General features: G+C 36.3%; 2 protein-coding genes across 2 annotated transcripts; both read left to right on the plus strand.

Annotated features, from left to right (window-relative positions):
- Positions 1 to 699: 699 nt before the first annotated feature.
- On the plus strand, positions 700 to 9,466 carry LOC132127009 (annexin A4-like). The gene is made up of 13 exons (XM_059538632.1): positions 700 to 812; positions 2,715 to 2,769; positions 3,616 to 3,703; positions 4,706 to 4,800; positions 5,645 to 5,758; positions 5,948 to 6,038; positions 6,147 to 6,226; positions 6,350 to 6,406; positions 7,292 to 7,385; positions 8,388 to 8,483; positions 8,574 to 8,632; positions 8,723 to 8,845; positions 9,186 to 9,466. Exons 2-13 carry the CDS (start codon positions 2,761 to 2,763, stop codon positions 9,243 to 9,245), a joined length of 966 nt encoding a protein of 321 aa, XP_059394615.1. The 5' UTR covers positions 700 to 812; positions 2,715 to 2,760; the 3' UTR covers positions 9,246 to 9,466.
- A 2,971-nt stretch (positions 9,467 to 12,437) lies between these two features.
- Positions 12,438 to 22,131, plus strand: LOC132127008 (beta-2 adrenergic receptor-like). The gene is made up of 2 exons (XM_059538631.1): positions 12,438 to 13,687; positions 21,695 to 22,131. Exons 1-2 carry the CDS (start codon positions 12,482 to 12,484, stop codon positions 21,701 to 21,703), a joined length of 1,215 nt encoding a protein of 404 aa, XP_059394614.1. The 5' UTR covers positions 12,438 to 12,481; the 3' UTR covers positions 21,704 to 22,131.
- Positions 22,132 to 23,542: the final 1,411 nt, after the last annotated feature.

Below are 23,542 nucleotides of genomic sequence, written 5' to 3' on the forward strand. Positions count from 1 at the left end.
TCAAGAGTGGAACGAGTGCATTGTCCATTTATTTTTATCACTGTACTTACTAAAAATATTTTTATATTTAAATATTTGCCCATTCTAAAATAAATAGGTAATTACCGTCATAATTTAACGGCAAAACAGTATGTAAATGACCGCAAAGGCTTAAATCTATTCTTTGACTGAATGATTCACAATGCACGGCATGATTATGATTAAAAAAACTGTGAAATAAGTTTATGTAAAGGAGGGGTGCTTTTATTATTTTTGTCTACCAAGAGGGGTGCTGTAACTCCCTATGCAAATATGAGTTAACCTTGTCACTTTTCATCTTCATAGAACAGGTTTCAAAAAGTTACAAAATTAAGTTTTGTTTTGCTAGATATAACTGGCAGCGTTCTATTTGTCTTTATCCGTGATAGATAATTTGCACCCTCTATAATGCAATTAATTTTATGTAAAAAAAAAAAATACTTGGGAAAACCCACGCCACAATAAAGTTTAGAGAAAAAGGCAATTAAATAAACGTTTGAAATTGACTAAGCACAGATGAGATGTGACAGAGTTCCAAAGCTTCATGAATTAAGCACATGAATATGTGGGTGCAAAAACACTTTGTCAAAAAGCGAGTCCTTCAGCAGACTGTTATGAACCATTCAATCTCTCATCTCAACGTAATATGAGGAGGAGGAGGGGCCATAAATGAGGAACTGAAACACGATTCTGTACAGGCCAACACCCACAAAAGTTTGCAACAAAACTCGCAAATCTCCACGTCCATTCAGTGTGACGGGTGCCGTGCATCTCTGAATCCAGCAATTCAGCAGGTAAGACGGGGAAAACTACTTAAAACTTTAAAAATACTTAACTTTCATATTATTCGCGTCTCTTTCCGCTCTATAACGAATGGTAATAATATCAATTTATTCATGTAACAGGCGATTAGAAATCTTTCAGTCGAAATAAAACGTAATCGTGGATTAAAGCTTCTTTGTAAAATTAAGTTTTCTTTCCTAACGTTTTGCCACAGCACTAAACGCCCATATTCCGTCACGCGACTCCATACTGCTAAACATGATCCCTTCAAATGTGGCTTTCATTAAAACACAATGAGTCATATTGCTTTGCATGGCAAATTAATTAGACCACATGCTTTACAAACACAAAGCAATGACCTAGATCTAGTACAGTCAGCAAGGAAAGATAGAACCACAAGAGGGGAAGATTGATTGAAATCTCTTCGTTATAGGCCTATTTCTGTTTTCTCCACAAGTTTTGAAAATTGTTATGCTAAGGACCCCCAAATATTATAATTTCCTTTTGAAGGACCCTCTTGTTAAAATATTAAAGCAGCTGTATATTTTCACATATAAAAAAAAAAATCTAATCTATTTAGGTCTGTACTGTGTGTGGAAAATATTCAATTCAACATAAAGACAACAAAATCCAATAATTGTTTTCAAAATTAAATAATTGGCTTTTGCACTGTGGTGATTTTCTAAATGGATCGGAAAAATATTTACTTTTTATTAAGTTGACTGCAAAAAAAAAGTGTTCATTTTAGATATACAAATTTTTCAAATATTGCAAATATCTTTAGTAAGCAAAATTACATACTATTACATTTAATAAATTATGAAATTAAAAAAAATGTTAAACACATTTCATTCATATACCAAACCTCCATCAGAGATTGGAATCTGGACTTTTTATTCATGTTATTTCTTACAATCTATTATTTGCATGTCAGAAGTCTTTAATTTTATTAAGTTGATAGCTAAACTGAGAATTCTCATGAGCAATTCCGTTTCCTTTTGGGTTCTAATTTGCGGGGTTACATTGGTAGACAGATGTTGAGCTTTCTCAAATAAGTGCTAAATCTTTAATATGAAACACTGAAATGCATTTCAAATGTCGGTGAATTAATCTCTGATACTGAGGCTCATTCAAAAGAGGTTTGTGAACAGTGTTGCAGTTGCACAGCATGAGTCAAACATAATGTCGACAGGATCTTTGAACATACAGCACATTGTATGCAAAGAATAAATTATTAAAAGATCTTAAATGATGCATTATATTGCCATGGGGCCGTTGCCAGTGTTAAAACAGAATGAAGTGTAAACTGAGAGAGCATTAGATGTCTGCGTTTTAAATGAGGTCTTTTAGGGGTTAGAAAAGGTTGTAAGTTTATTGTTTCAAAGGGGAAACTGATACTGAGCATTAGGTTGTTAATTACTGGTTGAGCCTCTTCTGCTTAATGAGCTGAATAGTAAAGTGGAAACCATTTTGCTAGTGCATCCAAAGGCGTTATATATTTAGTAGTGTTATTAACCCTGCAATTAAGAGCTCAGTACTAAATTTCACTTAAATAAAACCCAAACAAACTGGCATGCGTTTCCTAAAATCGTTGTAAGCCTGAGAAGATCAAAGAAACCAGTGACACCAATAGGATTAGAATTATTAATTTAGGATTGCAATGCTTTTGGGAAATGAAGCCCTTGTCTGTTTCATTGTTATATGTGTCAAAATAAAAATAAAAAAATGTTTGCTTGCTTGTGGATTTCAAAGACATTTTATAAATGCATGAAACAAAACTGATTATAACAAACCACTTTTGCATTTAATCAGTTTTTAAATATTTATTTTATATGTACATTTGCCTATACAGTAGCTTAATATATTTAATGCTTCCATATATCTAACACATTTTTTTTATTTCCTGCCTTTAGCATTCTCATCTCCTCATCTCAAAACTTAAACCTTTCCTCCAACACAATGGCAGCGGTAAGAAAATAATTTGTAAATACAAAAGAGACATCATCTTTTTACCATTCTCCTAAACACTTCTGGATGATCATCACATCATCACACATTTGGTTCATTCTCATTTTCCAGTCAAAAGTCTGGCAAATAATGCTTGAAATAAATTCTTGTAGAAAAACTGAATGTATGTGAATCTTTTAACGGGTGACAGCTTCTATATAAGCTCAAATATAAAATTGTAGAAAATAGTTATGTGCAAAACATTCACAATAAAAAATGTGTTTGGGGTAAGTAATTTTTTTTTATTGCTTTTATTCAGCAAAGATGGATTAAATGAGACTGTAAAGACATTTATAACGTTCCGAAAGGTATCTATTTTAAATAAATGCTGTTTTTCCGAATGTTCGATTCATCAAAATACCCTGCATCATGATTTTGACTAAAAAAAACATTAAGCAGCACAACTGTTTTCAACATGAATAATAAGTAATATTTCTTGAGCAGCGAATGATTTCTGAATGGTCATGTGAGACTGATGCTGAAAATGTAGCTTCACGATCACAGGAATAAATTACTTTTTAAAATATTCTCAAATAGAAAAGTTATTTGAAATTGTATTCATGTTTAACAGTATTACTCTTTTACTGTATTGTCAAAATGCAGCCTTGGTTAGCCTAAAAGAATTAAATTTAATTTAATTTTAACATTTGAGAAATGTTTCGCCTTTGACACAGTCGGAGCCTAAACATATCTGAATTGTCAAGCAGCCCTTGTGACAGCAACTCAAATTTTCAGGTGTCATTTTTTCCTTAGGTTTTGCACTTGTTAAATCTGTCTAAAGGTGGTGTTTTCTCTTCTCTGCTGTAGTTGGGCAACCGTGGAACTGTGACCGAGGCATCAGGCTTCAACCCAGATGAAGATGCCCAGAAACTCCATAATGCTATGAAAGGAGCTGGTAAGTGACGGGACAAACCAGAACTGGGCTTCGGGAAATACTTATTTTTGAGAATGAGAATCATCACCTGGTTGCATTTTAAATGAAGCAGCCAGTTGATTTCATATCATGTAGATCAGAGAACTACATCTCGCTTCATTTCCAGTTAAACCTGCTAGCTGTTCTCAGCTAGCACACTTATGGTTTAGCTGGGCTTCAGTCCAATGCAGAGGCTGATTCTCTGGCTTTCATCCTGTAACCGAAAAGTGTTTCCTCGTTGTAGACTGGAGAGTTCTAGTTAAATGGACTTCAGCGTGAGGTGCATTACGAAACAAGACGTTTGTCACATGCTCACTTGTTGGCCTTAAGTGGGTAATGAGTAACCTGCAATCTGATACTTTAAATAACAGAGCTTGTGATTCTGAAAATGTCAGAAATGTCTATGCAGTGCAAGAAAATGAAGCAATCTCTTGCCGTTTTATGAACAAGAATGTGATGTACAGCCTGGGGCTTTATGGGTAATGTGTAATTTGACACTTCAAATAACAAGCAGCTTGTAATTCCGAAAGTGTCAAAATGTATATGCAGATATGAAATTGAAAATTGTCAACATTTACTCATGCATTACTCACATCATTCCAAACCTGCAACTTTTTTTCTTTCTTCCATGGAACGTAAAAGAAGTTCAGCAAAATGTACAATTCACACACACACAAATCTATTTATTCAAATGCTTTTTATCATGGTTTCCAAAAAAAATCAACATTGATAAGAAAAAATATTTCTAAAATGACCGTTTAAAATAAATGAAAATACAAATGCTGTACGGTAAAATTTAAAAGTGACAGTACATGATTATTTTGAACTATATTAGTTTCTAGTTTTTTGGTGAAGATGACAAAAGAGAATGTGGTTATAAGGTGATGCAAAATGCTTAAATAATTGGTGCGAACGGACATAAGTTTGACTAAATGATCACATTTTTCTATGAACTTTCTTTGACTAAAACTGAATGAATTCCAGGTACCAACGAGGCGACTATCATCGAGATCCTCGCTCATCGCACTATTGCTCAAAGGCAGAAAATCAAGGAGTCTTTCAAACGGAGCGTGGGAAAGGTAATAGAACTCTTAACCAACAGTTGCCAGATCTCACTTTGGACTAAAACAACACGTTTACCTGGTCGAAATAAGGGAAGCTTGTAGTCGTGTTCTTATCTTTGTGGAAGGTCCTAATGGCAGGGACGGTGTGAGCAACCGCCAGGTTGTATTTACATTAAACCTACGGTCGCAAGGTGATTAGATAACAGTGTTGACAAATCTTGATTAGTCTGTAGTCCGTTTGAAGATAGACAAAGCAGAGTATGAATCACTGATAAGAGATGCTGTTGACCAGCTCCAATCATTAACTCTTGAGGCAACAGAGAGTCCATCTATAAATGTTGTCTTTCAGGAGACATTCGTGCTTTATGACTGTTATCATAATCGGGTATAAAGAACACAGCATTGACTTTTATTGCACGTCCTTGTGGTCATCCTCAATTAATCTGTAAACCTCAGTAAAAGTCACGGTCATGTCTTGCTGCTCATGTTAATGAAAACACTGACTGTCTACAGCGCTGTCTACATAGCAAGAAAGTATGATTCATTGTGGGGGAAGTTCTGGACAGCGTTCAGGATGGTCTCGTGGAGACGACATGCCTTCCCCACCCAGACTTACAGCAGATATTACAGTTTTGGTCTGCAACAGAACATTATTTCCTTACACCAAATCCATATGTTTCTTCTGTGATGTAAGATGTGGAAATGAAGCCCAAAGCATGATTTAATATATTTAAGAAGTAATGTTTGAATTTGAAGCTTGAAAAGCCTGGGTTTGTGTACTGTCTGTCCTATTTTAAAATCAAACTTACACTGTTTTCCCATCTGGTAAATCACACTATATTTTAAAATGCCTATCCAGGAACTGCTCGACTGCTTGAAGTCAGAGCTTACTGGAAACTTTGAGAAGGTTGTGGTCGGCCTGATGATGCCTGCCCCAGTGTACGATGCATATGAGCTGAGAAACGCCATCAAGGTTAGTGAGTACTGGGGAATGTGTGAAGCAATGCCCGTTTCAAATGGTAATTTTATTTTTCACATGAGAGCATTTTTGCTTGAATTTGCAAGGCTTCTGGTGCAAATGCTTCCAGCTGATTTAACTGTCCAAGAACATCCCGTAATATTATTTTAGTCACTGATTATAAAATCTTAAATCTTTGTCAAGGGTGCAGGGACAGAGGAGGCATGTCTCATTGACATCCTGGCATCAAGAAGCAATGCTGAGAAAAAGGAAATCATTGCTACTTATAAAAAAGGTGCATATACACTACAGCTCACACTTGGAAATCCAAAAATATACAGGTCTCCTCATATAACACTGTTTTCAATGACTTATCTTGTGCTGATGATTTCATTAATCGCAGAACATGGCAAGAGTCTTGAGGACGATGTCTGTGGAGACACATCTGGAATGTTCCAGAGAGTTTTGGTGTCTTTACTCGCGGTAAATAAATCACCTGCATTATCTTATTTGTTAAGAAGATTATTTGATGCCTTTACTCATCACCTCTTTTGTTTGCCATGCAAAACTCCATCCATTGGTGTGGTTTTTCTGCTTTGATTACAGGCTGGGCGTGATGAGAGTACCAAGGTGGACGAGGCTCAGGCCGTTCAGGATGCAAAGGTGAGGATTTTGTCGTGGTTAGCAGTCGCTTTTGGAGTAATAAGTAACATGTTCAATTTTTGTGGTGTATTGGGTTCTGATTAGCTTAAACTGGGTATTACTTTGGCATTAGTTGCTTAGCAAATCCAGTGTGATTTGGCAATAGTAGTGTGTCAGTAAACAGCGCCCCCCAAATCTACTGGACATGTCAAAAACACTTTATTTTTATCAAATACTTCTAAAAAAAAATAGCATTCATCATTGTACAACTGACTTAATGGAAGTTTCAATAATATTAAGCACAGACAAAAATGCATTGAAAGCAGGTTTGCTTCTAAAATATAAGCTTATATTATATAAAACTGATTCATATAAGTCATTTGTTTGGGAATCGGTTGGATTGCACTGGTGGCTCTCTTAAGTGTTTTATCCACTTAAATATCCATTTCTCGCAAATCGGACTGCACTGGTTGTGCTGCATGCTTCTGATTCAAAAGAATTGTCTCTAAGAGTCGTTCATCCAGTATTCAGACCACACTCGTTTGCACTGGGTTTTAGATTTATTGATAATAACCAGCTCATAAGAGTCATTCACTTTGGAATCCGCCACAGAAAATGTGTTCTTGTGGTGCCTTTATTTAGAATAACTATTGTTTATATATCATCTAATGTAGAGAACCCTGTAATGAGGTTTTGAAATACAAATTGGGCCTCTATATAGTCTATTTATTTACAACTCTTCAATGGATATTTTTATGTATATATATATTCCATTTTAGCAAACACCTTTACAATGTGTGGGGTTCCGCCTTAGGCACACAACAGTCATGTTGATGTTCATTAATCATTATCAGTATAAAAGGAAATTGCACAGATAAAAATTCTCAATTATTTCTAATCCAACAGGACATCTACGAGGCGGGCGAAGCTCGATGGGGAACAGATGAGGTCAAGTTCCTCACTGTGCTGTGTGTGAGGAACAGAACTCACTTACTTCGAGGTATGTGTGCATGCCAGATAATACCAGAAAGCTGCTCAGCAGTCAAGTGATTATTCTTATGTAACATAAGAAAGCCGCACAGAGGGTAAATGACCTTTTGGACAATGAATTATACTCATTACTTCCACCTTGTGGTGACAATGTAAATTAAAGTTGTTTTGGAATAGACATCTCAGCCTATTTATACTGTTCATTTAAATTTTGCGCAGTACACTGTTATTTTTCTATTATTTATATACTATTATATAATAATAATAATCATTTTAATTAGCATTTTATATTTTCAGCTTAATTTAAATTTAAGTAGTTTTATGTTTTCGTAATTTCTGTTAGTTTAATCAAAAGACATCTCACTCCTATAGTTTTAAATCTGGAAAAATGCAAAACCCCATATGACCGCTCAATCGCAGGAAGCACCGCCTTCTGAATGAAAGAGCCAATCACTAATCGGTAAAGTCAGCACGTCACTGCAGCTGCCGTTAGAAGTCCCGGTTGCTATAGAAATAGTCATCGCTCTGAGCCGTTCTCTTAGGACTGCTGATATAGTCTGAGAAATACACTTATTATAATGCTATTTGAGCAAAAGTAACAAAATTTATGACAAAATTGTTGTCGGATTTCTCTGGTGATTTTAAATATGAAATTTAATCCTAAACTTAGTGAATAGTTTGAGAATTTGATGTTTGCATTCAAAGAGATAGGAGCTGCACGTGGATGCCTGAGAGGCCACCGAGTGACATGACTTGTCTTAAAGAGACTTTGGTTTAATATATTGGATTAATTAACATGTACATGATTAGTTATAATTTTCTCCTCCTCCACTTATTTTATTCAAAAATGCAAAATGACCATTTATTCAGCCGTTTATTTTAACTAGATCCTGCTAATTGAATTAAAAGTGCTAGATCATGTGATAACTATAGCATTTGAAACTTTGCATATTGCATGTTGATTCAAGTAGTATTACATCCAGCATATTCTCAACCATTTTTCTTTTCCTAGTGTTTCAGGAGTATCAGAAGATTTCTGGGCGGGACATTGAAGACAGCATAAAGAGGGAGATGTCTGGCAGCCTGGAGGATGTATTTCTGGCAATAGGTCAGTTGTGAGTATTGCAATTTTTCATATATTATCAGCACATTTTCCATTGCATACTTGGATCTAAAAAGCATCTCTTAACCTTTGCAGTGAAATGCATAAAAAGCCAACCTGCATTTTTTGCTGAAAGGCTCTACAAGTCAATGAAGGTGAATGAAAACAATGACTAATGTACTTTTTGCACACATTAGGGATGACCAGTACAAAAGTCATGTTATCTTTTGTTTCTCGGCTCTTAGGGTTTAGGCACCACAGATAGCGTGCTGATCAGGATCATGGTGGCTCGTGCCGAGATCGATATGCTCGACATCAAAGCAGAGTTCCTCAAGATATATGGAAAGACCCTTCACTCCTTTATAAAGGTGGGACACATCTGTTTCACTCAGAATATTTGACTAAACACGTTATCCGAAAGCCATTAACAACATATTACAAGTACTCTAACACAATCCCTCAGAGATGAAGCAGAGCCCAACTTTTAAAGAAATAGCAAGTAGTGTAATATAAAATTTCTCCAAATCTGTTCTGATGAAGAAACAAACTCATCCACTTCTTGGATGGCCTGAGAGTAAATACATTTTCAGAAAGGTTTCATTTTGGGGTGAATAAATCCTTTAACTTCAACAAATTTTGCAGAGAAATGCAAAAATCCCCTCTAAAACATTTAAGCCATCCTGAAGCTCTGTTGTGTTTGTTTTCTAGGGTGACGCTTCGGGTGATTACCGTAAGATCCTGTTGGAGCTGTGCGGAGGGGAAAAATAACACGTTAGCCATGTTCATTAGCGTGAAATGCTCTCTCTCACACCAGGCCTACAGCATTTCAAACACATTCCTTGTTTTAATACCAATTAAAACTGAACAGTGATGTTTTAAATGAGATTTATGATTTCTTTGTTTAATGCCTTGGAATTTATGGAAGTCCTTTATAGATTGGCACATCTTAATGTTTGTCAAATAAATAACAGGTGCTTGTATTGACTGTATCGATCTGTTGTTGTCTCGTTTGTGTAATTACTCAATTAAATTAGTTTAATTTGCTTAATGTACAACATCCATGTGTACTTGGTCCAATTATACTAATTGCTCTGGTTTGAATAAGCATATGAGATCAGCCGTAATTATTCAGTTTTTTTAGATTGCCGTTTTCACAGACTATGTGCCTCAATTTAATCAAGTGCAACATATGAATCTTAGGAGTGACTGTGGAATCTGTAAGAATTGTGGGAAAAATGACCGACAAAAATAAGAAACTGTATCTAAAGTGTTACCACTGAGTGGCACTGCGCACATATTCATCTACACGGGTGTTACAAAGATTATTTACATTTTTTATTTAAAGATTATTTACACTTATCGTACTTTGTATGTCTTATGAAACAGAGAAATAATTAAATAAACTGTAAAAGGAGAAGCTTAACCTTCAGTCAGTGTTGACTCTCCAAAAACCAAATGTTATATAATCCGTAATTATTTTATTTTGGGACATTTTATCTAGCAATAGATACTAAATCATAAATATAAATTTTTAATGACTTGAAAATAGGGTTTGATTATTGTTTATTTATTTATTTGAGGACAAATAATTTTTCTTGCTTTGGTAGTTTCTCATTAAAATATACAAATCTAAATATATAGACATCTATTTAAAAAAAAAAAAAAATACGATTGCTTCAAATAATAATATTACAAAACTATACCTGCTGTGTATGACATATATTCCAGTACAGTAAAGAGTGTCAAGACCTTTTTTTTTCATATCAGTTTGTATCATATTCATGGAAAACACCTGATACAAACTGATAATGCCAGCAAACAAGCTGTGTGTGTGTGGGTTGAATGGAGTCAATAATCTTGGAAATTGGAAATTTTAAATCTCAGTAGATTCAGTAAGCGCCCCAGAGCATTCTGGGATCACGGGAATGAGTGTTAAGAAAGTGCTCTTTCCTGAGCTAATGGTGGCCCACTTTACCACTTAAGAATGCCATTTTCACCAAGAATTTTACAATTTTCATCATGCGTGTCAATTTGATTGGAAAACTGAAGTGAGCCGGTGAAACAAACATGCTCTCCGTCTATGTGTGTACAATTGTGAGCGATGAACTTCTCCTGAGGCTACAGTCCATCAGTGTCAAGCTGTACGGTCATCATATGAATTAAAAACACACAAAATCAAAGAATACATAGCAAATGACACGCTCAACACGTTCCCTTGTCAGTTTTCTGAATGATTTACTTGCCTTGAGCAATTAAGACGATTTTAGTAGCTTTATTAACATGGACAAATATGCCACTCTAATATTTTTTTCTATTAAACCGAACTTCATGAAATGTTGTGAAATTTTGTCAAGCTTTGCTTGAACTGCCAGAGGGAAGGAAATGAATGATGGCTAATCTGTCTGATAAACAAATTTGCATTGTAGCATGACCGTCTATACGCTGTGAATTCAGTGTAAACAAAAGCGAAACAAGACGCAACAATACAGAAAACAAGCATGTTATGGAATTAAGTGTAAATGGGGTCAGGGCAATGCGTTGGCTGATCCAAGAGCAATGAAACGTATGCGAAATACAAAACAACTTCAACAAAATACATAATTTTCTACATAATCACTAACCTAATTTTTTTGTGAACAATTGTTCAATACATTACTATGTTGATTGTACAATGCACTCATTCTTCAGCAGTTCTTCTGTAAAGGCCATAAGTTCTACCACAGGAAGTTGACAATACTGTGCCCGCCACAAACCACACCGTCCTGCATTCTTCTGAACATTTTGTTCAATTCGATATTTAGAGGCGTGGGAAGGTGCGCGTTGAACTAGTGCACGATCATGGAAGATAAGAGTTTTGAAGAAGGGCTAACTTGCCGAGAAGCATAAATTATTGCACATGATTTGAGAGAGGAAGTTCCTTTCTGGGTAAGCTGTCTGAAATTGCTTTATTACTTCATAAAGGCATCAAATTTTCCATGACAGTCTGTTTCATTTCAACACGGAAGTGTATCATTTGGAATAAGTATGCAGCTGCAGCTTTGTTTTGTGCAGAGTAGTGTGTAAACAATTAAATGACATTAGCAAAAAACAATGCATTATGGGGCAGGATGAGGTATAAGAATCTCAAACGACAAGAAGTCTGAATGCTGGCTGAAATAGTTTCATTATACTTTATAAAAGGCATTAAATATTTCCATGTCGATCATTTAAGTTTAGCATATAAATACTTATTTTGAAATAACTATGAAGCAGAATTGTTTCTGTGAGGTTATATTGCATAAAATATCACGAAAAATAACACAATAAAACCATTAAAATATGGCACAAATAATTCATTATGGGCCAGGAAGAGGTATTTAGTCATCTCAAATAACTGTAAGCTAGCTGAAATTGCTTCATTACTTCACAAAGGCATGAAACTTTCCACTTTCATTTCGGTATGTAAATACATATTTTGAAATGAGTAGTCAGCAACAGCTTTGTTTTTGTGAAGTTATATATACAGATTAGTGCATTAACAATTAGCGACATCAATAATGCAAACAGCTCAAAATATCAATAAAATAGTACAATAAAATCATGCCACGAATAAAGTATTATGGGTCAGAAGGAGCAACATTATGTGATTTCAGAAGTTATTATTATAAAAAAAAAGTTATTAGATATGATATTAAAACGTCTCTCAAATCTATATGTGAAAACACAGTTCTTCAACCCACCTCATGCTCCTCCTCCTCCTCCTCCTAGTGCACATAAATTCTTCCCCAGCTAGTTAACTTACAGTCTGTAGGTTTGTATGTAATTATATCTCATGTCTGTAAAGACTATAAACTTTCAAAATGAGTGAGCCGCTGATATCTCCTTCACTCTGGTGGAAAAGTTCCATCACTGTTTTTCAATGTGAAGTCTCCTGGAACCTGCTTCTTGGAGGACTTTAACCCAGCATTTTGGGATTGACCAATCCTTTGTCCATTTCTCTTTTTTCCTGAAAGATTCCTTTCAGGATGAGCACCAACAGCTCCAGCCTGGTTTATGATGCAAAGCCCTTGCTCATTCTTCCTCTGGTGCTGGTCATCTTCCTCACGGTGATTGGGAACCTGCTGGTCATCCTGGCTATCATTTGCACTCCTCTGCTCCACACCACTACCAACGTCTTCATCATCTCCCTGGCCTTCGCTGATCTCATCATGGGTTGTGTGGTCCAGCCTGTGGGCGCCAGTATGGTGGTCAGCGGGAAATGGCTTTTAGGCGACAAGTTTTGTGACTTTTGGACGTCCGTGGATGTGCTTTTCGTCACGGCCAGCATAGAGACGTTATGTGTCATCGCCGTTGAGCGCTATGTTGCGATCACAAGACCTTTTAAGCATCGGGTCCTCCTTGGGAAGCGCAGAGCTGGCTATATCGTCTGCACGGTGTGGATGGTGGCATCCCTAGTTTCCTTCGTGCCAATCATGAACCATTATTCTCGTGCTGATTACGAGGAGGCAAAAATATGTTACAATAAATCAGAATGCTGCGATTTCCATACGAATAGGCCCTACACCATCTTCTCCTCAGTGGTGTCCTTCTATGTGCCGCTTGTTATTATGGTGTTTGTGTACGGGAAGGTGTTTGTCATCGCGAACAGACAGTTGAAACTCATCAATAAGAATAGACTCCGCTTTCTGAGCACATGCACAGAAGACTCTTGTGAAAGTCCGGGTGAAACAGTGCATGATTTAAACCAGAGGTCAACGAGGCATGTTGTGAAAGAACACAAGGCGCTCAAGACGCTGGGGATTATTATGGGCACCTTCATTCTCTGTTGGCTGCCCTTCTTTTTCTTCAATATCATCAAGGTTTTTAAACCTCTACTGCTACCACAGAATGTGTTCCTCTTGTTGAACTGGCTCGGCTACACCAATTCGGGCCTGAACCCTATCATCTACTGCCACAGTCCTGAGTACCGCACTGCCTTCCTCACTCTTTTAGGGTACAAAAAACTCAAGCAGTTAAATTGCAACAAAGTGCACAAACATCTATGGACTGTCAGCTCATGCATCCAAAGCAACGGTTCTGTAAAAATGGATCACTTAGGTCATGAAGATCCATTTGCAAAGGGTGGGAACAGTTGCTCTGACACGTGTACAGATTTCAAAGAGGAAGAGATTGAAGCTCAGCCTCAAAGTGACTCAAATGTGGCAAGGATCAATGTAGAAGAGATGTTAAAGGTAAGTGCATCTTTAATTTAAGTGAACCCTCAAACCATGCAAGTTGCTGAGGTCTGTTATATATATCTAAGTGACTGGATTTTGACTTTAAGGATTGTCAATGAAACCACCTAGAATCTCTAGCAACTGCACAGCAACTCAGAACACCTTAAAAACCACATAGCTACGCTCTGGCAACCATTCATAACACATAGCATAATGGCATTGAGTTATAAAGCAGCAGTCAAATTTTCTTCAGAAAATCTTTCACAATTTACTTATTTAGCAATTTTCTCCCATTTCTTACAACATGAAAAGCAGCTATATATATATATGACTCCCTAACACTGCCAGAGGAAACAGCATGATATTAAACCTTCAATAAAGTTGACAAATAAAGTTGAGATTTACATTTTCACTGTACTAAAGCCAAAAGCAACGATTAATAAAATTATCTGGACGATTAAATTTTTACACTAAACTTACATTGATTCAAGGCTAAAATTTTCCCTCTGGGTCCACGGACCACAGTTTGAAAACCTCCGATTTAATTTTCCAGTTAACTTTTGACACTTGTTTTTTTAGAGATGCTTTGCAGCAGAATTGATCTTCGTTTGCATCTTTGAATCATTCTTTTTCTGTTTATCCTTGTAAAGCTGCTTTGAAACAATCTCAATTTTATAAGCGATCTATAAACAAAATTGTTACTTAAAGGGTTAGTTCACCAAAAAATGCGTTTTAGTCACCCCGGAGGCATCCTAGGTGTATGACTTTCTTCTTTCAGACGAATCCAGTCAGAGTTATATTAAAAATTGTCTTTGATCTTTCAAGCTGTTTCATGGCACTCAAAGGGTGTTGCATTCTTTCAGTCCAAAAGACCTGAAAGAAAAGTGCCTCCGGGGGGGTGAACAGAGGCCTCCTGTAGCGAATCGATACGTTTTTGTAAGAAAAATATCCATATACAAAACATAATAATAACTTTAATGTAGCTTATGCTCACTGTTGTAAACTAAGCAGTTCCGGTGGAATAACATATGAGGTCAGCCATGTGAGATGCTTTTCTTTTTATAGAAGGACTCTTTTTATTTCACGTCTTTTGTACTGAAGGAATGCAACACCTATTGAGTGCCATGAAACAGCTTCAAAGATCAAAGTTAAATTTTTTATATAACTCCGAGTGGATTTGGATGAAAGTAGAAAGTCATATACACCTAGGATGACTTGAGAGTGAGTAAAACGCAGCCTAATTTTCATTTTTGAAACATGCTTTTATCCAAAGCAAGGAACATTGAAAGCAATTTACAATAAGAGCCAGCAATACAAGCAATACACAACACCATGTTTCAAGCTAGAACAAATATGAAATTCAGAAAAAAAGAGAAAAAAAGTCTACCAGAGAAGACTAATTATTAAGTGTATTCATTAGTGGCTGTGGTTAAGTGCATAAGATTTCCTTTAGATCACCTAGACCAGGGGTTTTCAACCTGTGGGCCGTGGTATTGCAGGTGGGCCGCCAAATTACTATTAAAAGAAATAATAATATTGTTAATATATGTAAAAATGTCTAAGTCATAACATAATTTCATATATACATAATTAAAAAAAATTTTTTAACAAAAAACGCCTAGCGTGAGAACAGAACAGACTGGGCATATGCCTAACTCCAGGTTCACACACTGTGATGTGCCTTTTTTCCGAGCCCATGTTAACGGATCAGAGCGTTCAAACTGCACGCGGTAAAAGGCTAGATATAAAAACGTGCGAAAATAATTAATATCTAGCACATGAGCATTGAGAGAGTTGTGAGTGCACAGGACGCAGTTTAAGTGAGAGGAGACACGTTTTAAGTGCACAAACTCTCTCCGCGTGTGAGCAGCGTGTATCTGAGCAAACACGTCTGGTTTCGTCTCTGGACACGGGATTTATTTATTTATATATTTTTGCCATAAGTCTATACATTTTGTTACACCTTTACTGTAGTGATTATTTTGACTTATGTCTGTTCTAGAGACGTTACAACTTTTTGATAAAGCTCGAATTGGTTTTCTTTTGGAAATATGTTTCAAATTAATCCTGAATGCATTTATGACTGTAAAGCATATCTGTGTGTCACAATCGCAAAATTAATCAAAGAAATCACAATCTTTTTTTTTTTTTTTTTATTATTATTTATTTTATGTCCATATCGCACAGGCCTAGTTTATTCAATAAATACAGTTAACAATCTAGCTTTTGAGTACTAAGTTATTAACCCAACAATAGCGGGGTCAGTAAAAAAAAATTTTTGCAGTGGGCCGCGCAAACATATGTGTTTGGTTGTGTGGGCCGCGAGTTGAAAAAGGTTGGGAACCACTGACCTAGACCAATAAGTATATGGTCCTTAATTTTTTAAAAGTACTTAAATGATACTGAGGACAAAAAACTCTAACAATTAGGATTATCTTTGAGATAACCACATATGAGAAACTCCCACGTCTACCATTTCCCTGTTGGGTGGGGAATGCGGTTAGTCAACTTATCATGCTCACTTTCAGTGTGAAGCATTTCAACATCTCACTGATGTCACTTCCTGTTTGATGAATGGCATTGACCCAACACAGGAGCTAATACCTCTGACTCAAAAAATTAGTAAAGATTGGTGTAATTAAAATTAAACTGTGATTCAACATTTACATTTGAATATGTAAATTTTTTAAATTATGCATTTAATTAAAATTAAACATCTATGGACACATATTCAAATTAGAAATGAGAAAAATATAATAATATTAAAGGGATGGTTCACCCAAAAAATGAAAATTACCCCATGATTTACTCAAGCTACCCTAGGTGTATATGGCTTTTGTCCTTTAGACCAATGCAATCGGAGATGTATGTAAAAATGTCCTGGCTCTTCCAAGCTTTATAATAACAGTGAATGGGGGTCTAGATTTCTAAGTTCAATAAAGTGCATCCATCCATCATAAAAAGGACTCCACACAGCTGGGGTGGTGTTGGCGTAGTGGATAAGACACATGCCTTTGGTGTAAGAGACCCAGGTTCGAAGCCACTGTGAGACACCAATGTGTCCCTGAGCAAGACACTTAACCATTAGTTGCTCCAGATGTGTGCGACCTCTGACATATATAGCAATTGTAAGTCGCTTTGGATAAAAGCGTCAGCTAAAATGAATAAATGTAAATTTGTTTAAGAAATAATTTATAAACCTTAAATTTCTAGCTTCCACTAACAGTCTGTTCATTAAAGAATGGCATTCCAGAGGATGACATTAGGGGAACACGCTGACGAATACTGAAGCGCAGTGGAGAGAGAGCAATAGAAAACACCAGTCACAAATTAGAAGTACAAAACAATGATTTGTAAAGGAAAGACCAAGAGGAGACTGGTTTTCCTTTGCTGTGAACCAATCTTGGTTCTCGCGAGACTAGCATATTCTCACAGGAGCTTATGCTATGGCTATATCCTGCATCATCCACTGGACACCACTCTCTAATGAACACGTGTATGAAAGTTAGCAGAAGCTAGAGATTACAGTTTATGAAGTTTTAAATATGGAAATATTTCTTAAATGCATTGATTCGCTTTAAAGGGGCGGTTGATTGTGATTTCACTTTTTTAACTTTAAACACGGACAAGCACGCGGCTGCTGTGGTAGCGAGCAATACTTGGTGGCAATAGAATAAGTTCCCTAAATAGAATAAGTTCCCTAAAGTTGCAAAGACTAAAGTCTCAAACCCAAAGGGAACCCAAATTCTTTAGAAAGGTTAAGAGTCGTCCACACCCTCCTAAAACACCTCGTTTAAACACGTCCTCATACATCACTGTGTGGGATAATTTGCATAACACTGTCCAAATGTTCACACAAAGAAAGAAGGTCGTAAATTTGATTCTCGCTGTAGTATTGTTGCAGCTGCTGCCACCACCATTTCATGGAGACGCAACTTTGCAAGGACAGTATGGCACTTTTGACTCACAGCCTGTAAGTATGTTGTCATATAAATTGCCACTGATGATTCAAATGTGAATTTTGAGCAGTATAGAGTAGTGCTTGTTGTTCACCATTTCTCCAATCACAACGCGACCAGATACACAATGCAACATGTAAAAAGACAGTACAAGTCATTATAATCAGCAATTATGTCCCCACTGGATGCAACAAATGCCTCATTTGTAATGGGTTTTATTGATTTGGTCTCATCGTGCCAGGACTCACAACATCACAGTATGGCAAGGAGAGTAAAATTTCTGTCACAGGTTTGAGGTATTCGGCCAATCACAGCACACTGGATAGCTGGCCAATCAGGGCACACCTCACTTCTCAGAACGATGAGCTTTGTAAAAATCTATGCATATCATAAAGGCAGGCCATAGAGGAGAAACAATAATGTACAGTATGTGGAAAATAATGTTGTTTTTTTACATAAAACTGCATAAACTCATTGTATTACACTAAATACATAAAATAATGTTCTTTTAAGCAATGTCCTATGACCCTTTTAAATCTTTAATCAGCTTTTAAACCTTACATTAAAAGCTAACATAAGCAGTAGCAATTACAAATAACAATGTATGTAAAAGTACGAGACAACAACAAACAAAGAAACATACCATTCTGAAATGTCCTGTAAGAACCGTGCTTGCACAAGTTCTGTGTGATCCTCTTCACTAAAATCCACTGGGTCTCAACTGGGCTCAAATTGCTAAACGGTATTGATGATGCCATTTTTTACAATACAACCAGAGCACATTCTGAGGTGAGGGGCGTGACATTTCTGAACTACACTAGGAGGTTTAGCCAGTCAAAACACACTGAGCCAGCTAACCAATCTGAGCCCATCATGTATTTCTGAAGGAGGGGCTTTATAAAACCAGAAAATCATCTGAGTGTAATGGAGAAAGGACAGAGTGGTGTAGAATAAAGGCATGTGGAAAAGTATTTTTTTAAAGAACCATTAACACATGTTAAACTGCAGCCCATAAACATAACCAAGCCTAGAAAAAAATCCAGTCAACCACCCCTTTTAAAGGACTTTATTTAGTCCCTAGAGCAGTGGTTCCCAACCTTTTTCAACTCGTGGCCCACACAACCAAACACATATGTTTGCGCAGCCCACTGCAAAAAAATTAACTGACCCCGCCATTGTTGGGTTAATAACTTAGTACTCAGAAGCTAGATGGTTAACTGTATTTATTGGATGAACTAAGACTGTGCGATATGGACAAAAAAAAACTATTGGGATTTCTTTGATCAAATTTGCGATTTCGATTTTAATCACGATTTTGACAAACACATGCTTTAAAGTCATTAATGCATTCAGGATGAATTTGAAACATATTTCCAAAAGAAAACCAATTAAAGTTATCAAAGATTGACAAGTCAAAATAATCACTAAGTAAAGGCATAACAAAATGTATAGACTTATGGCAAAAATATAAATAAGTGCGTATACAGTATGTGTATGGAGTTCAGAAGCAGCAGTGAGAGTGCGTTATTGTAATGCGAAAGCACATTAAAATAATGCGCGAGCGCGAATCTCTCTGCTCGCACGCAGATTTCCTTTGCTCCGTCACAAAACCAGCGTTAAACCTGTCTCCTCTCACTCAAACTGCATCCTATGCACTCACAACTCTCTCTATGCTCATGTGCTAGATATTAATTATTTTTGCACATTTTTATTTTACCGCGTGCAGTGTGAACGCTCTGATCCGTTAACATGGGCTCGGAAAAAAGGCGCATCACAGACAGTGTGTGAACCTGGAGTTACGTAGGCATATGCCCAGTCTGTTCTGTTCTCGGGCTAGGCGCGTTGCATTCTGATTGGATCAGATAGCATACTGCGGGAGGTTGGGGGAAATCATGTTATGTTATGACTTAGACATTTTTACATATATTAACAATATTATTATTTATTTTTATAGTAATTGCAGTACCACCGTGGCCCCCTAGTGGGCCGCTGCCCACAGGTTGAAAACCACTGCCCTAGAGTAATTTGGAGTACTTTTAATGATGGATTCACTTTATTGGACTTCAAAATCTCACCTGCCGTTATAAAGTTTGGAAGAGCCAGGACATTTTTTAATAGGACTCCAATTGTATTCATCCGAAAAAAGAAAGTCATACAAACCTAGGGTGGCTTGAGTGTGAGCAAATCATGAGGTAATATTCATTTTTGGGTGAACTATCCATTTAAGTAAAATTAAAAGATAAATAAAAAGAACACAAAATAAAATAAATTGAAACAAAATAATATGGATAAAAAAAGCCGATGAAACAAGCAATAAAACAATTTTTTTCTACACTGGTTCCATGTACGATTATCCTGTATCTGGAGTACAGGAGATAATGATTACACACACTAGGAAATAAATCTACCTGTTCCTCTGACAGAGAACCAGAAAGCAGCCTTGCCACTTAACCACATGCAGTACTGGATTACACCTTCATTTTGGCAAGATGTGCCCCACTGAGCGAGTGCTACTGAGGGAGATTAAACCTCTTATACTTTACCTCATCCTTTTAAAATACTCTAGGGTGATATCAGACCCTCAAAACCGAATGGCATTGCACGACCGATCAATTCAACATGTTTCTCAACTGGCTTAAGGGTGGGAAACCCAGGGGTCTTAGCTCATTACCTCAAAAGTGTGAAGATAATAATAGGAAATTAGAGCAAAAGGTGCTTCATGTTATATGATTTAGAAGAGGCCTTGATGCTAGAGGTGATGAGCTCACACAGGATACGTGTTGTATTTGATTACCACACACTTAACCATTTTCTTCAAGTATTCATCTGCGCGTTTGTTTATATTCAAAAAAAGGGAAAAAATGAGTAGTGATTACTGTGACTAAAATATCCAACAATAAAAATGTTACACAATTTCAAATCTAGGTGGGAAAACCTCACATACTGTAACATCTCTTTAGATTGTGCATGTATGTTTCCTACAGACAAATGATTTTTAAGAACTGGTTCTTTTAATGAGTCAGTCAAGATTCACAAAACAGCCTCGCTCATGAGTCAGCAGTATGTGAATCATTCAGGGCTGCATTTTACAAAAGCACTGTGATCCTAGTTGATCGTGTAGAGATGACTGGACAGTTACAGAGTTGCCAAATCAAATCGAATCCTGAATCGAATATAGGCTAAACCAAATCTCAATCCAAAGGAATCTTGAAAAAAAATTGTATTGTTGTATAAATTCAATAATATATTCCACAAAAATATTAAACAGCACAACTGTTTTCAACACTGATAAAAATACATGTAAATCAGCAAATCAGCATATTAGAATGATTTCTGAAGGATCCTGTGACACTGAAGACTGGAGTGATGAAGCTGAAAATTCAGCTTTGCACCACAAGAATAAATTAAACTTCAAAATCTATTTAAATAGAAAACCGTTATTTTGAATTGTAAAAAATATTTTTACTGTTTTACTGTATTTTTGTTCAAATAAATGCAGCCTTGGTGTGCACATGTATAAATAAAAGTCTATGGATATTTGTTAAAATTTTTTCATCCACCAAGCAAAAAGTCCAACCACGTAGAAAAGAAATATCCTACCACCAACATACTGCATGATTTAAGATATTATTCAGATCAATCATTCATGTCTCTTTAAACCCCTAACCCTGGGAATGGTTTTAGCAAGCATTACTAATTAAAATAAGTGAAAAATGAAGTGATCATTACAGTACACACACAGAAGAATCTGGCATACTAGTACTGGTCTGGATCATAATTATGGTTCAGTTTGTGGATGTTTGGTTTTAATAAAGGACACACATCTTATGCCACAGGCAATTAGACACTGTAGTGTACGTGAATCTCATGTACTTAGACGCGAACACATCAGAGAAACATTTCAGCATAATCCCTCTGATGTCACTCAAGACGTGCAATGATAGAAAAATACATATTGTGCATTAACAACACACTGATACATGTACTAGAGAACAGAAAAACACTAGTCTGTTCTTTCCCAGTTCAAATGTCTAATGATTTCATAATTATTTTCCTCCCACAGGGCCACTGAAGATGGGAAACAGATCATACGGTATGCTTTTCAAGAGAATTAACTGTACTCGAGCATCATGCTTTTCAACTGCACCTTGACTGTATTACATTTAAACCATGTGTAAAGAAAAAAACAGCCAAATCCTTATAGAGCAGCAAAGCTGAAAAATTATATCGAGAAAAAACCATGACACAAAAATACGATTACTTTCTGACAGCTTTTTGAACTTTGAACAGAGTGAAATTGGAAACTGAAGTCCTAAACTGTCATCTCTTTACCTCACAAACCATCCAAAAATAAATCTGTTGTGTGGACATTTATTTATTTTTTTCTTTCCAGTTCAGTCACTACCCAGAGATGAAATAAAATGCATTAAATTCTGAAAAAACAAAGTCTAATTTAAGAAATAAATATTTCGTGCTAGACAAATATTCAGAATCGCAATATCAGAATTCTGACTTTTTTTTCTTGTGTCACGGTTGGTAAACCGTGAACTTGGGGTGTTTGCACTTTGTGTTGAAATCTGTCGCTGAGTCCCAATTCGCATACTATCCGTCCTAAACAGTATGCAAAACTAGAATTAGTACGTTCCAAATCGTAGTATGTTGAAAAGAGTATTCCAAAGATACCCGGATGGTCTACTATTTCCGATGGTTGGTGGTGATGGTTAGAAGTGCTAATATTGCCCACAACCACAACCCATTGCGTGCGGGAGGTTCTATATGGAGCCAAAAGAATCTCAATAAAGATAAATGCACACACTACATTCACGTATGCACACACAGGATTCATACATGCACACACATGATTCATAAATACACACACAGGATACACAAATGCGCACAAAATTTACAAATGCACACACAAAATTTAAAAAGCACAGAAGATTCACAAATGCATACAAAATTCAGAAATGCACACAAAATTCAGAAATACACACACAATTCAGAAATGCAAACAACATTTACAAATGCACTCAAGATTCACAAATGCACAGGACAAGATTCAGAAATGTATTTCTGATGCACACACACATATATCTTGATTTACAAACTGCTTGCGGTCTGTGAACTTCACTGCATTTGTGTGTGAATTTTGAGACTCCCCTGACTTGGCTCGACACACAAATGCCTTTTTTTTAAACAGGGAATGATCTGCAACCAATAAGATATCTCCCTTGTTTTAGCCAATCACAAGAACGCACTCCACGTGGGGGATTGTTTACTTATAAGCCAATCACATGAATGCGTTCACACAGCGCGATATGCCTGTTGTGCGGCATATTATAGCCTACTTATTTATGAAATTGTATGAAAATACAGATGTTTAGATTACAATTCAGGTTTATTTTTTATTATTTTTTACAAAATATAAATTTAAAAATGTCTCAATACATATAGTCCAGTGACTGCATAAAAAAGTTAACAATGGATTCATAAATTTGCAATAGGCAATTATTTCATTATATTAAAATATTTTAATGAAAGTAAAAAAAATTTTTACACCTTTTTGAAGATTTAAATATATCTAAATATTCTTTTGGATGCAATATAGAATATAATATATACAATATAGCTCTCTGCGTGAGGAAAGTGAGTCATTCGCTGCGTGACTCGTGAGGAAAGTGAATCGTTCGCTGCGTGAGGAAAATGAGTCGTTCGCTGCGAGAGGAAAGTGAGTCGTTCGCTGCAAGAGGAAAGTGAGTCGTTCGCTGCATGACTCGTGAGGAAAGTGAGTCGTTCGCTGCGAGAGGAAAGTGACTCTCCAGCTGCGGAAAGTGAGTCTCCTGCTGCGCAAAGTGGGTGTCCGGCTGCGCAAAGTGGGTCGCCGGCTGCATGTGGTAAGTGAGTCGTTTGC

Source organism: Carassius carassius, chromosome 45, assembly GCF_963082965.1.
Source record: "Carassius carassius chromosome 45, fCarCar2.1, whole genome shotgun sequence".
In the NCBI taxonomy this organism is placed as follows: Eukaryota; Metazoa; Chordata; class Actinopteri; order Cypriniformes; family Cyprinidae; genus Carassius; species Carassius carassius.